Here is a 13,943-nt window from a genome sequence, read left to right as displayed (position 1 = left end):
ATTTCCCATAAGCACTAGTGATAAAACCGGAAGTGACAGCGTCATCACCGGAAGTGATGTAGCAGCATAACCGGAAGTGACATAGCACACCGGTATTAACATCGCAAAAAATTCATAGTCATCTACTTGTGAGCTCCAATTACCGTTTTAATTAAGGGCAATTACTAGCACTACTATATTTGAAGCATCTCTAATAATGATCTCCCAATGCCAAACTACATTTCCCATAAGCATTAGCGACAAAACCCGGAAGTGACGAAGCATCATTACCGGAAGTGACTTAATGACGTAAACAGAAGTGACATAGCACACCGGTAGTAACATCGCAAAAACTTTATAGTCACCTACTTGTGAACTACATTTTTATTAAGGGCAATTGCTATCAATATTATATATTCGAAGTAAGGGCAATTTTTTGGCTGATAACTAGCAGTTTACATCTTGAAAAAGGTCCATGTGAGAGCCGAAACGCGTTGACAGAAGTCACTGCTCGAGTCTTTTATATAGGGTAAGCCTGTTTTCAGTAGATTTTTTATTCTGATTTGTTACATTATTGCACTATGTGATTTTTATTTCCACAGGTTCCGACACCATTGGATATTACATTTCTTTTGGCCAATACATATTTTTTTCTGGTCCACTTTTTTTTTTATTTTTTCAATTTTCCCTTTTTTCAACACTACTTCGAGGACTCCAATCTGGATCTCCTGGACACTATTCATTTAGAATTATATAACTATTATGGCACAATTATAGAGGTTTTTACTGTATGTCAAAAATGACAGTTACTGTGTATACAATCACTATGACAGCCAATCACAGTAATTGTGTACTAAAAATGGAGCCTAGATACTAGATTGACCCAGTGCATGCTGGTATCAGGCTCAGTGGCCAATCACTGGATGCCTCAGGAGTGAGGTAGTCCAGTGGTGCACAAAACAGTTGACGCAGTCATGTGATCACTTTGACACCCAGGAACATGGATCACATGCCAAAAATGACAAGCCATTGTTAACAATGACTTGTCTTGGACCCTCCCTTTCTGTCCTAGTGAACATGTAAAGTGACAAAAGTGTAAAATGTACTTTAATAAAGTGTTTAAACATATTTTTTGTTATAAATTGTGCTTTAATAAAGGTTATTTTTTTATAATTTAATTTTAATAAAGTGTTTGTTGTGTGTTTTTTACCGCTAAATTTTATTTTCTGCCCTTGGCGATAAAAGGGTTAAACATAATGTGTCAAAATAATTCTAGATAAATACCGTGGGATGTTTACATTCTACAAATATATACTTTTGTGTAGCAGTATTTACTTATTTTTGCATTTCAAATAGTGTTGTTTTCCCATTCTATGATATTTCTGCTAAAATATAATAGGACAGTAAAATTAAACAATTTTAAACAACAAAGGGCTAGTTTACGAGTGGGACGAGCCTGATATTTATGCTACACTCAGTAATACCAGTGCATGTTAAAGTGCACTGGTGTTACAAGTGCTGTGCAATGCAAACGCGACCTCGCGTTTGCATTGCCTGGAAGCCAAATGCTCGCAGGAACGTGCTTCCATCATCCATGGGCATCAATTGGACCCTCGTTTTCATGCTAACAGACATGGCAAACCACCTAGCACAGCAAAGCGGCCAAATTACTCAGCGTTGTGCAGCAATAAATAAATATATATGTATCTGCTTATATTCATATATATTTATGTATGTGTATTTACACATATAAACACATACATATATATGTATATATAAGCATATACATATATATTTATGTATGTGTATTTACACATATAAACACATACATATATATGTATATATAAGCAGATACATATATATTTATGTATGTGTATTTACACATATAAACACATACATATATATGTATATATAAGCAGATACATATATATTTATAGAGAAAACACAGTTCCCCATTGACATCCATGTAAAGGAACTTTCAGTGCAGTTTTTTCTAACACCCCACATCCCCTCACTTTAACTTCTTATTACTGCTTCATGCAGTTTTTTTAGTTTTTTTAAATAAAGATGCTCAAATTTTTATTTTATGTTACTCTATACTCTTCTTTATTTTAGAGCAACATTTTTCATTACCCAGAGGTCTGATCTCTGGTTTATTATTTCTTGTGCTAAGTGTAATAGTGAGCTTGCAATAGCATTAACCAGACACTTTTACAAAGTTGCCTCTTTACCATCAAACGTTAAGATAGCGCCTCACTGTTAATCTAGCCCTAAATGTGCTTTGTTCTCTGGGTATCTTTTATTGAAGAGTAAAATTAGTTAAGCTCATAAGAGCTCTGGCGTGTGCATGTCTTTAGAACTCTATAGCAGCACTGTTTGCAACATTATTTGTAGCTTTGTTACAGAATGTTGCAAAACATTGCTGCCATAGAGTACTATAGACACTTGCACCCCTGAAAGCCTACCCAGTTTTACTCTTCAATAAAAGATACCAAGAGAGCAAAGCAAATTTTATAACATAAGTAAATTGGAAAGTTACTTAAAATTGCATGCTCTATCCAAATCAAAAAAGTTTAATATTGACTTTACTGTCCCTTTAATTTGTGTGCATACCTGAAAGAAAAAAAATGAGATTTATTTATGAATACAAGGAAGGGTAAAGAACGAAGACTAGCAAAAGGGTAAAAAAATATTTTTTTATGCAATAGCATTTCAGATTGTATTCGTAGTTCATGTATCTTTATCTATGAATGTTGGAACGGAATGCAATGCAACAAAATATATTGTAAACGGTATATTAATTTGTACAAATAAGATAATGTGTAGGTTTGTAAAAGTTTAAATTTCCTATTGCCACCCGTCCCTTAAAATACAGAACACTTATAAGTTACACATGCTGCAGGGTGTGCAGGGAGGAATATGAATAGTGCTGTCTAGAAACACAATACATGTTCCTCCTTGCACACCCTGCAGCATGTGTAACTTATAAGTATCCAGGGAAACATGGCTAAGGTGGCAACCCTATAAATGTGATATGTAGGTATTTGCACCAACACCAGTAGAAATTCATGAATATCGTTTTGCGCCCACGTTAAGAGTTTTCAAAGCCACAACTTTCTTCTTGAACCTTGACAGTTATAAAAAAAAAACTCTGCAAACAAGTAAATATATTGTACACAGATATAAAAAATATTGTTAAAATGAAGAAAAAAATCTGTAAAAAAGGAAATATATGCAGTTCAATATGCAAAAAAACACAACTTGCAATGTACACAAGTACAAGTAATTATTAACAAAACTGTAATATAAGTAATACATGAAATCAGCAACACATTTGTCTCTTGAAAAACACAACTTCAACTCAGCAAAGACACAGCATGCAATGTATATAACTCGCCTGTGCAATATACAAAAGAGCCAGAAGCTGTGATTGGCTGTTCCTCTCTATGACTGTGATTGGATTGTCTGTGCCTCTGATTGGATAATGCAGTCTCCTATACTAGCTTGTTAGCAAATTCAATTCTTGCAGTCTGGAAAGTCAGATTTTTTTTTCAGTCATCTGAGTGGGATCAGAGGAAACACAACTCCAGGCAAGTGTCCCAGTCAGGACGTCTTTCTTTTGGAACTATTCAAGTGCACTATTTTTATTCTAATTTTCCTTTTGTTTTATTTGCATGACAAAAAGAAGACAGAAAAGTAATTCCAACTTAGTGTGTCCCCAGCTCAGGAGGACAATGGGACTTCTTCAGGTGCCCCTTATCCTAGGTAAAAACACAATGGGAATAGAAAAAAAGAATACTACAATTATTAATGATTGTTAAGATTTTTGCATTATTTTGCAGCAAATTGTGCAATTAGTGTATTTTTAACATGATCTTTTATTGAGATCCAATTGTGCCTATTGTATGCTGGAAAGATGTGCTGTTAAATTACTCTGTAGACTTCTGTTGGGATTAAAATAGTAAATAATGAGTTACTGAAGTCAGCAAGCATGTTTGGTGGCAGAAAGGTCAAAGGGCATTATTATCATGCAGCAGGACGTGCTTATGTAGTGCATACAATGTGCAAACATTATCATTTGTACATTACATATATATTATATTGCAGAGAGGTACACTGCAAACTTTCCTTGACTGTGAAACAAAAATATAGCTCTGCTGTTGGTCTACCTCTTTACTTTCCAGCCTTTGCGGATAGGTAAATATTTTGGTCTGCTTTGTCTCTACAATCTTATTACAAAAATGCTAGGGTGGGTCTGAATGAAACTGTGTATGATGTATGGTCACCAGCTTTGCTATGTTACTAATTCATACCTTATGTGAACTGATTGAGCAATAGATTTAACAAATAGCACTAGATTTCCAGCACAACTCTAAAATATCATTTAAATGAAGTTGCAAGTGGACAAAGTTTACATAACATACAACTAAGAAGTGTTTAAAATATAATTTAAACAATAATGATACAACAAAGTTTTAGTAACAGAAAAATGAAAATTATTCTGATATAGAAAATGTTTCAATGAAATTGCACAGAACAATTTTAAAACGTTTATCTGGCAACTTATTTAGAAAGCTTTTAGCATCTGGTTTGAAACTATTCTGACTTGCACAGAAGATATATTTTAATGTGTTATATACAGACACAATGTAGTTTAGTTTAGCTGTATGGGAATGTGGTACAGACTTACATTAGAATAATATTGTAGTCTCTCACTTAATAAATGTAACATTAGAAATTCAACTAATTTTCCAGTTAGATAAATATTATGTTATTTACTAAGAATTGGAGAAGTATCTCTCATATAAGTTAATCAGCTCCACAAGTTAGCATAAGCACATAGAATGCTCATCTCTGTAGACCAAAAGCAACTCTTTGGATTAACAGGTTTTAAGAGAAGAACTTATGCATATTTGTATTAGTCCATAATAAAATGGTAATTTAAATGGACCTTTTCCAATGCAGTGCTTAATTGCTGATATATACTATGCATAGAGAAAAAAATTGTTTAATATCCCTTTAACATTACAACTCTGAGAGGGTTGTAATTCAGTTATATCTTAGGCAATTTGTTTTCCACATATTTGGAATGTTGTCTGCTGTGGATATTTTTCCTTCTTCCTTTGTTCTTTGGTAAAATTGTGCCTCATTTCCTTTTATGGTGTGAATGGTTTTACCATTTTGTAGTGTTTCTTATTTAGGGATTGTGGGGCCAAAAAGGAATTCATCACCCTCCATTAGTAAACAGTTAATTTATTTAGAAGGAGGGGGAGGGATAAAATAGCAATATCTAGTGTCTTTGAAAGATTAGGTCTCTAGGTCGTGCTTTGATTGGAGGTTACACCCTCCCATTCCATGACCCCTGGTGCTTTTTCATTACGAGCAGCATTATTCCGCAACCCCCCCCCCCCCATAGAGCTTATCTGTACAGTAGACTTTAAAATCCAAGGGGGTATAATACTAGCAGCTGATTTCCAGTGGTTAAAGGGGCAGTATACACCAATTTTCTTTTAACTGCATGTAATAGACACTACAATAAAGAATAATATGCACAGATACTGATATAAAAATCCAGTGTAAAACCTTTTAAAAACGTGCTTAGAAGTTTCCAATTTAAAACTGTTAATGAGATAAGCCTGCTACACACTGAAAAGGGCTGATACCAGAATGTCCCCCCTCCCCTGCATATGAAAAGACCCATTATACAAACAGAAGCAGTCTGAAGTATGTAGACATCAGTATACATCTAAAACTTTGGGGCTTGGTTAGGAGTCTGAAAATCAGCACAATCTTATTTAAAAATTAAGCAGTCTCCTGACAGCTATCCCCTTCACCTCTGTGACATAGGTACAGCAGTGAATAGTGGGAGTGATATGGCTTCTTGCTGGATCTATATCCTCCTTTGTCAGAGATAGAATATAGGACTCTTTGACATGCGTTTCATATGCTATAATGAAGTTGGTGATGTCTGTGGAGAGCCTTACACAGTATATTGCTTTCCAAACATGCATCATCTATCACTATCTCATGGTTAAAAATATAATAGAGTAACTAATAAGGACACAGCATATATAATGTGATGCAAATGTGTGAGGGATTACGTCAAAAACTCCAATACAGCCAAAAAAACAAGAAAACTCAGTATCTTCATATAGAACTGATATTTATTGCTTTAAGAGTCAAAAGACAGCATAATTTCAGTCATGTCATATACCCCCCCCAAACCCCCCCCCCCCACCTTTGACAAGAGTAAGAACAAAAAAAGTTATTTGCCATTATCTCATTAAAGGGTCATAAACCTAATAATAAGTAAACATCATGTTCTAGTAATAGGGAGTAGTTACTTTTTTTATTTTTATGTTATGGATACTGACAAAGAAACAGTAATATTATGTGTAGAAGGTTTTGTGTGGAATTGCATGCAGATAAATGTGTACCTGTGATGCAGATAAATGTGTACCTGTGTATGCTTATTTTTATGTTATGGATACTGACAAAGAAACAGTAATATTATGTGTAGAAGGTTTTGTGTGGAATTGCATGCAGATAAATGTGTACCTGTGTATGCTTATTTTTATGTTATGGATACTGACAAAGAAACAATAATATTATGTGTAGAAGGTTTTGTGTGGAATTGCATGCAGATAAATGTGTACCTGTGTATGCTTATTTTTATGAGTCTGTGTGCACGTCTTTCTGCAAAAACACTGAGAAGCTTCACTTGTGGTCCCCACCCTCTCACATGGCACAAGAAAGAAAGTCTCATTTTTTACAAGCAGAATAAACATATATCCTCTATTTTACACTATAAAATTCATACACTTCTGTAGAGTTACTCTTTCCTCTACACACATTTTATTTCAACACTTTTATTGGGGTTAAATATAAGTACTGTGTGGCCCTTTTGGTGATTTTAATGTTCTCCAACTATATGGCTGTTATTATTGCTATCCTACAGCTATCTGTGTTGGTATTATCACAATAAAAATACAAGTTGCCTACTATTGTAAATTACACTATAGCAACAGTTAAACACAAAATCAAATCCCTTATGAAAGGTTTGTACGTGCAGTGCACTTTTATTAAATTTTGCCTGCTTTTCCGTCAGAGGCGTAACTAGAAACCACAGGGCCCAGGTGCAAGAATCTAAGAAGGGCCCCCACCACCACCCCTTCCCCTCCAAAAAAAAGGTGAATTTAATACTTTTTTTTTTCTTTTTTATTTTACATTTAACACAGAAAAAAATGTGAATCAGATTACACGTCTGCAAAAGGAGGTACCCTGTGCCCACAGTCTGTGAGATGGTCTGACCCCCTATTACTGTATATATATAGTGACACTATTTAACCCTCCAGTACTGTATATAGTAAGTTAGTGACACAGTCTGTAATCTGCCGGTGAGATGGCTGGCCTGACCCTACCTGCCCTGTTCTTTATAAAGTGACCACAGTAGTCAGTGACATGGTCCACCCCCCCATACTGTATATAGTGGTACTGTATAGTGACACTGTTTACCCCCTGCCCCCCTATGCTGTAGTAACAAGGTCTGTAATTTGCTGGTTCCACAAACATACACACACATACATGCATAAATACACACACAGTCACATACATACATACATACACACACACACACATAAACACCAATGGGTAAAACAGAAAAACTAACCTCTGTAGTCATGTCACACTCACATGATATCAGTGCAGGCAGTGGTAGGTTAACGTTTAAAAAAAAAAAAAAAATTATAAAAAAAAAAAAAAATTTTTTTTTTTTTAGCTGGGCCCCCACCCTCAGGGCCCAGTCACACCTGCGACCCTCTGCACCCCCTGTAGTTTCGCCCCTGTTTTCTGTTCATATAACTCTGAAAAATTGTAGTTATTACACTGCTCCCAGAGAGGCTGTAGTGCATTCTATAGAACCTCCTTCATGTTGTACAGTGACTGTTTAAACAGTGCAGGAGCTAATTTATACCTATTCCAGCCAAGAGGCTTTTCAATGAGTCCCAGGACTGCAATGTTTAGTAAAATGTTAATGAATCTAAATGCTTTTAAAACATTTAGTCTGAATACAGATATACAGATTTTTTATTTTTTAATTCAGCGATTCATTTCTGAGGCATAGGGACATCGAAGTCTATATATTAAACTTTCAAAATTTGCATAGGGTGTACAGTTTAAAAAAACTTCCAATTTTCTTCTATCATTAAGTTTACATCTTTTGTTTGTAAAATATGTCTGGGAAGAATATATATATTATAGATAGATATAGATACTGTATATAACATATCGATAGATAGATAGATAGATAGATAGATGCTGTATATAACATTGTTACAAAGATTGCTGCCATATAAAGATACATACACAATACTGAACCTACCTCAGTATTTTCTCATGAAAGGGAGCTAAATTGCAATAAAGGATAAAAGCAATGGAAATAAATCTAATGATAGTAATATTTATTTATGCTCTAATCTAAATCATGAACATTACATTTTTACTGTCCCTTTAAAGCAAATAATCTGGCAGTGAATGGGACTCCACATTATATCCCTAATGTTTGCTCTGCCTTTGTAGTTGTAAAGGTCTGTGGAATTTTGTTAGCTTATCTGATTAGTGTCAAGCATTCCCTTGTTGCACCTATAGAACTCTTCCAGACCTGGAAAAGCCAGAACCATTTTTGTATACCGTAACCTCATGAGCCTCAGTAAATGTCATTTCATCTCCCTGAAACTTCCACAAGCTTAATTAAATTATTACTGTAACAATCTCCTTTATCTAGATGTCAGCTAGAACATGCTTCTCTCACACTTCAAAAATGTTCTTATAATAATATGAATATTTATATGGAATACTCTGTTGTGTGGACCAGGGGCGAAACTACAGGGGGTGCAGAGGTCAATAAGAAACGTTGACCTGCCACTGCCTGCACTGATATCATGTGAGTGTGACATGATGCTTTACTAGTGTCTCTGACTACAGGGGTTAGTTTTTCTGTTTTACCCATTGGTGTTTATGTGACTGTGTATGTGTATGCTTGTGTATGTATGTGACTGTGTGTGTATGTATGTATGTGACTGTGTGTGTATTTATGTATGTGTGTGTGTGTATGTATGTGACTGTGTGTATTTATGTATGTATGTGACTGTGTGTGTATGTACTGTATGTGACTGTGTGTGTATGTATGTGACTGTCTCTGTGTGTGTATGTATGTGACTGTGTGTGTGTGTATGTATGTATGTGACTGTGTGTGTATTTATGCATGTGTGTGTATGTATGTGACTGTCTCTGTGGGTGTATGTATGTGACTGTCTGTGTGTGTGTATGTATGCATGTATGTGTGTGTATGTATGTATGTATGTGACTGTGTATTAATGCATGTATGTGTGCATGTATGTGACTGTGTGTATTTATGCGTGTGTGTGTGTATGTGACTGTGTGTATTTATGCATGTATGTGACTGTGTGTGTGTGTGTATGTGTGTATGTATGTGACTGTGTGTGAGTATGTATGTGACTGTGTGTGTATTTATTTATGTATGTGACTGTGTGTGTATTTATGCATGTATGTGTGTGTCTGTATGTTTGTGGTACCAGCAAATTACAGACCTTGTTACTACAGCATGGGGGGGGGGGCAGGGGGGTAAACAGTGTCACTATACAGTACCACTATATACAGTTAGGGTTGCCACCTCAGCCATGTTTTCCTGGACACTTATAAGTTACACATGCTGCAGGGTGTGCAAGGAGGAACATGTATTGTGTTTCTGGACAACACTATTCATATTCCTCCTTGCACACCCTGCAGCATGTGTAACTTATAAGTGTCCAGGAAAACATGGCTGAGGTGGCAACCCTAATATACAGTGTGGGGGGTGGACCACATCACTGACTACTGTGGTCACTTTATAAAGTACTGGGTGGGTAGGGTCAGGCCAACGATCTCACCGGCAGATTACAGACTGTGGCACTAACTCACTATATACAGTATTGGTGAGTTAAACAGTGTCACTATATACAGTAATAGGGGGTCAGACCATCTCACAGACTGTGGGCACAGGGTACCTCCTTTTGCAGACATAATCTGATTCACATTTTTTTCTCTGTGTTAAATGTAAAAAAAAAAAAAAAAAAAAAAAGTTATGTATCAAATTCACCTTTTTTTGGTGGGGGGGCCCTTCTTAGATTCTTGCACCTGGGTGGTGTGGTGGTTTCTAGTTACGCCTCTGGTGTGGACATTGTCCTTATTTTCACAAAATCGTGGTAAAATAAAATATATTGATTATCCACTGTAAAGTAGACACTAGAATTCAATTAGTTTTTAATTAGGAAATTAATAAATTTTCACAAACTGTTAAATTATATTTTCAATTTGAACAATGCAAACTTTGTTAGGTTTAAAAAGAGAATTTTTGTTAGCTCACTGCCTGTGAAGTACAAGGTTCAATGACAAATCCTAAAAAGTGTTTACATGTCTGAACAATCAATGTATCTCTTTATACAAACAACTTATTAGTTCACTACTATAATTTTTATAAGGTTCTACAAATTTAAAGGGCTTACTCTGCAGCTTTCAATTGGTCGATATGCCCATGTGTTTTTTCTGAAGGCATCACAGGAGCCAGACACATTTTCCTACTTTTTACCTCTATTAATACATATAAATATACTGTGTATATATGTATATATATATATATATATATATATATATATATATATATATATATATATATATATATATATATATATATATCAGCCTCCGGGGTGCACTTAAACCATTGATATGCAGAATAAAAAAGAGAAAGGCACTCTCCGTATAATGGTAATATAACTTTACTTAGATGAACGTTTTCGGGGTTGCCCCCGTTCTCAAACCTTACAAAACAAATAAAAAGTGAACTATTTATGTGATTACCTGGTTGCTCTGGCAGGATCGCAACCAGGTAATCACATAAATAGTTCACTTTTTATTTGTTTTGTAAGGTCTGAGAACGGGGGCAACCCCGAAAACGTTCATCTAAGTAAAGTTATATTACCATTATACGGAGAGTGCCTTTCTCTTTTTTATTCTATATATATATATATATTCATTGTTGTGAGGGTAAATAGTATGTCACTTTATTTCAGTGTAACTATTTTCATTTAAAACTTGATTAAACATAAAACTGCTCTAACAAAATCAATTTATTTTTACTGTTACATCTCCTTAAACACATACTGTAAACTAATACCCAAGGGTAGAAAAAAAAGCCAAAATTCCAGTTTATGTTTGGGGAACGGATGTGGTTCTTCCTTCTTTTTCTCAATTTTAGTAAATATTTCCTGCCTGCAAGCTACGTTCTACATGATTGCCCTTTAAGTTTTTCTTTGCCTACAGCTATAATCTTCACTTGTCTTTTGTGTAGGAAGCCAACTGCAATTAAAGGTTTGAATAACTACTGTAGATGTTCCTTTGTTTGCCTGAGAAATTGTGGTTCTTTTGTGCATTTTAAAGCTTTTAAGAGGAATTTAACAGCAATCTCAGCTGGAACTCCCACCCAAACTTCCTAAAGGCACAGCTTTTCCTACATACAGTATATGACACTAGTCTCAGGGTTTAAATGTTCCCGGCACTAGACCATGTAATCTTGAAGAGTGTGGTTAAATCTAACTTATTTATACACATCACCTGCACTTTTTAACAACTGTAACAAACATCTGAAGCTAAAAATGCAGTCAGAAAACCTATTTAAAAGGAAATTCTAGTGTAATAATAAAATACTTAAATCCAATATAACAGTTTATTATTGAACAAATGATTGTGTGTGCTATGAGCTTAAAGGGACAGTACACTGTAAAATAGTTTTTTTTAGCCACCAATCAGCAAGCGTTACCTAGGTGCTGAACCAAAAATGGGCCTGCTCCTAAGCTTACATTCCTGCTTAAAAAAATAAATAAAGATAGCTAGAGAATGAAGAAAAATTGATAATAGGAGTAAATTAGAAAGTTGCTCAAAATTTCATGCTCTATCTGAATCCTGAAAGAAAAAAAAATGGGGTTTCATATCCCTTTAAGTATAAGCAACTGCTTAGTGCTTTTTTTCTTAGAACAATGAAACATTGTTTAACATCCCTTTAACTAAAGGACAGGTGAAATTATCAGCTAATGGGCGAGAGCGGGTTAGGAACCAGGGTTAGTGATCAGCTGATTATTCTACCTGTGCTCTAGTTCAGATATCATGAAAATCTGGCCTGTTAAGGTAACTTGAGGAATGGAGTTGAGAAACGCTGCTCTAATAAATTTGAGAATGCTATATTAACTTTTAGAATGTCCCTACATGATTGATGCTTTCTGCTTATGAATCATATTTTGTATTTTTTTTTGAAGGTGAAATATAAAAGAAATGCAAAGATTAAGTAAACTTTGTTACAAAAATAATTTTAATTTTAAATGCAGGGAATCCTAATTAGCTACCACAAAAGAAATAAGCATACACAACAGGATCTTCAAAGGGTATATCCTTAGACTGCAAAACATTTAAAATGTTGCTTAAAAAAAAAAAAAGAGTTTAAAATTATTTTAAAACATTTATTTTGTATGCAGATTTTTTTACAAGGCAACAATTAAAGTGCCATAAAAAGGTTGGTAGTTTTTGTTCACATTTATTTCATTTTTGTTTTAGTAATATTATGGGGAGTAGGCAATGCTCAAGAACCAGAATTCAGCTATGGCTGTGCAGAGGGAAGCTGTTACCCAGCTACAGGAGACTTGTTGATTGGCCGGGAACAACAACTAATTGCATCCTCAACATGTGGCACTCGCAAACCCGAATCGTTCTGTATCGTTAGCCATCTTCAGGTAATGGCCACTTCTCATATATTTATGCTTTTTTTTTCTTTTTTTATCTTTAGCTGACATGATTTGCTTTTTTTCACATGAAACATGAACTTACAGAATGTACATATCAACTCCTATGGGGGATTTAGCATTTTTCCCAGGCGTGGATAAAACTCTCCCCCTTTTGCATTCCCTCATTTAACAGAAAACATCTGGCAAGGGGCAGTGCTGTGATGTGAGTTCTCACACACACATGTATTGTTTGAACAGTTGCATCTGTGTAATGTTTCCTGTGCTTGTTTATATGACATGCAGATCTGAATACCTTTCTTTTCTAAATTAACCTCTTAGTTGTCAGACCTTTCTTTATAATTCATTATCCAATTCTTTTGGGCTTGATATGTTTTGTTGTTGTACATTTATGTTATTGTTAAAGGGGCATTAAAACACTTTGAGATAGTAATATAAAATGATAAATCGTATATATAAAAAACACTCTGCAATATGCTTTCGTTATTTATTTTGTCCCTTTTGACTGTAATGCCATTCTGAAATGTTGAGCTTTTCAGTTGCTATTAAAAATGGAAGTGCAGAACACTGTTATATTCCACACAGCCATTGGCTGCACACTTTAGTGACCTATTTATAATTGTCTCTAATTGGTCACAACAGAGAACGTAACCTAAGTTACAACTTGGCAGCTCCCATTGTTTTATAGACACTAAAACTTGACACTTATTTTGTCAATATTTAAACAGCTAATGAAACGTTAAAAAAATACATCTACTTGTTATTCTCAGACAAATCTTTTCTTTGCGTGCATTATTCTATCTACCATTTATTTAGTGTTTAATGTCCCTTTAAGATGCCACTATAAAATTTTATCTGAATATCAATCAAAACCAAAATTGCCCAAATAGGATTTCTTGTTACAGGTTCATTTTCCCCTTACCAGTATGTGAGGCATTGGGGCCAATTTATCAAATTGCAGCGAACATGATCCGCTGTAGCAGATCATGTCCACCGCACATCGATAAATGCCGACAGCATACGCTGTTAGCATTTATCATTGCACAAGCATTTCTAGCGAAATGATTGTTTAATGCCGCCCCCTGCATTCGGGCTGATTGCTGTCCGCCGCCTCAGAGG

The 13,943-nt window shown here is 35.0% G+C and overlaps 1 protein-coding gene across 2 annotated transcripts in view; it reads left to right on the top strand.

The window, feature by feature from the left end:
- Positions 1 to 3,500: 3,500 nt before the first annotated feature.
- The window catches only part of LAMB1 (laminin subunit beta 1), a 77,834-nt gene continuing 67,391 nt past the window's right edge, over positions 3,501 to 13,943 (top strand). Inside the window, exons 1-3 of one of the 2 annotated variants that reach the window (XM_053716583.1) lie at positions 3,501 to 3,569; positions 3,665 to 3,744; positions 12,640 to 12,815. In XM_053716583.1, coding sequence (XP_053572558.1) covers positions 3,714 to 3,744; positions 12,640 to 12,815 — 207 coding nt within the window. In that variant the 5' untranslated portion in view covers positions 3,501 to 3,569; positions 3,665 to 3,713. The remainder of the gene's footprint in view (positions 3,570 to 3,664; positions 3,745 to 12,639; positions 12,816 to 13,943) is intronic. The other variant, XM_053716584.1, reaches the window with a different exon arrangement.

Source organism: Bombina bombina, chromosome 6, assembly GCF_027579735.1.
Source record: "Bombina bombina isolate aBomBom1 chromosome 6, aBomBom1.pri, whole genome shotgun sequence".
Taxonomy (NCBI): Eukaryota; Metazoa; Chordata; class Amphibia; order Anura; family Bombinatoridae; genus Bombina; species Bombina bombina.
Note: the sequence above shows the minus strand (reverse complement) of the source record. Positions and strands in the feature narration are given on the sequence as shown.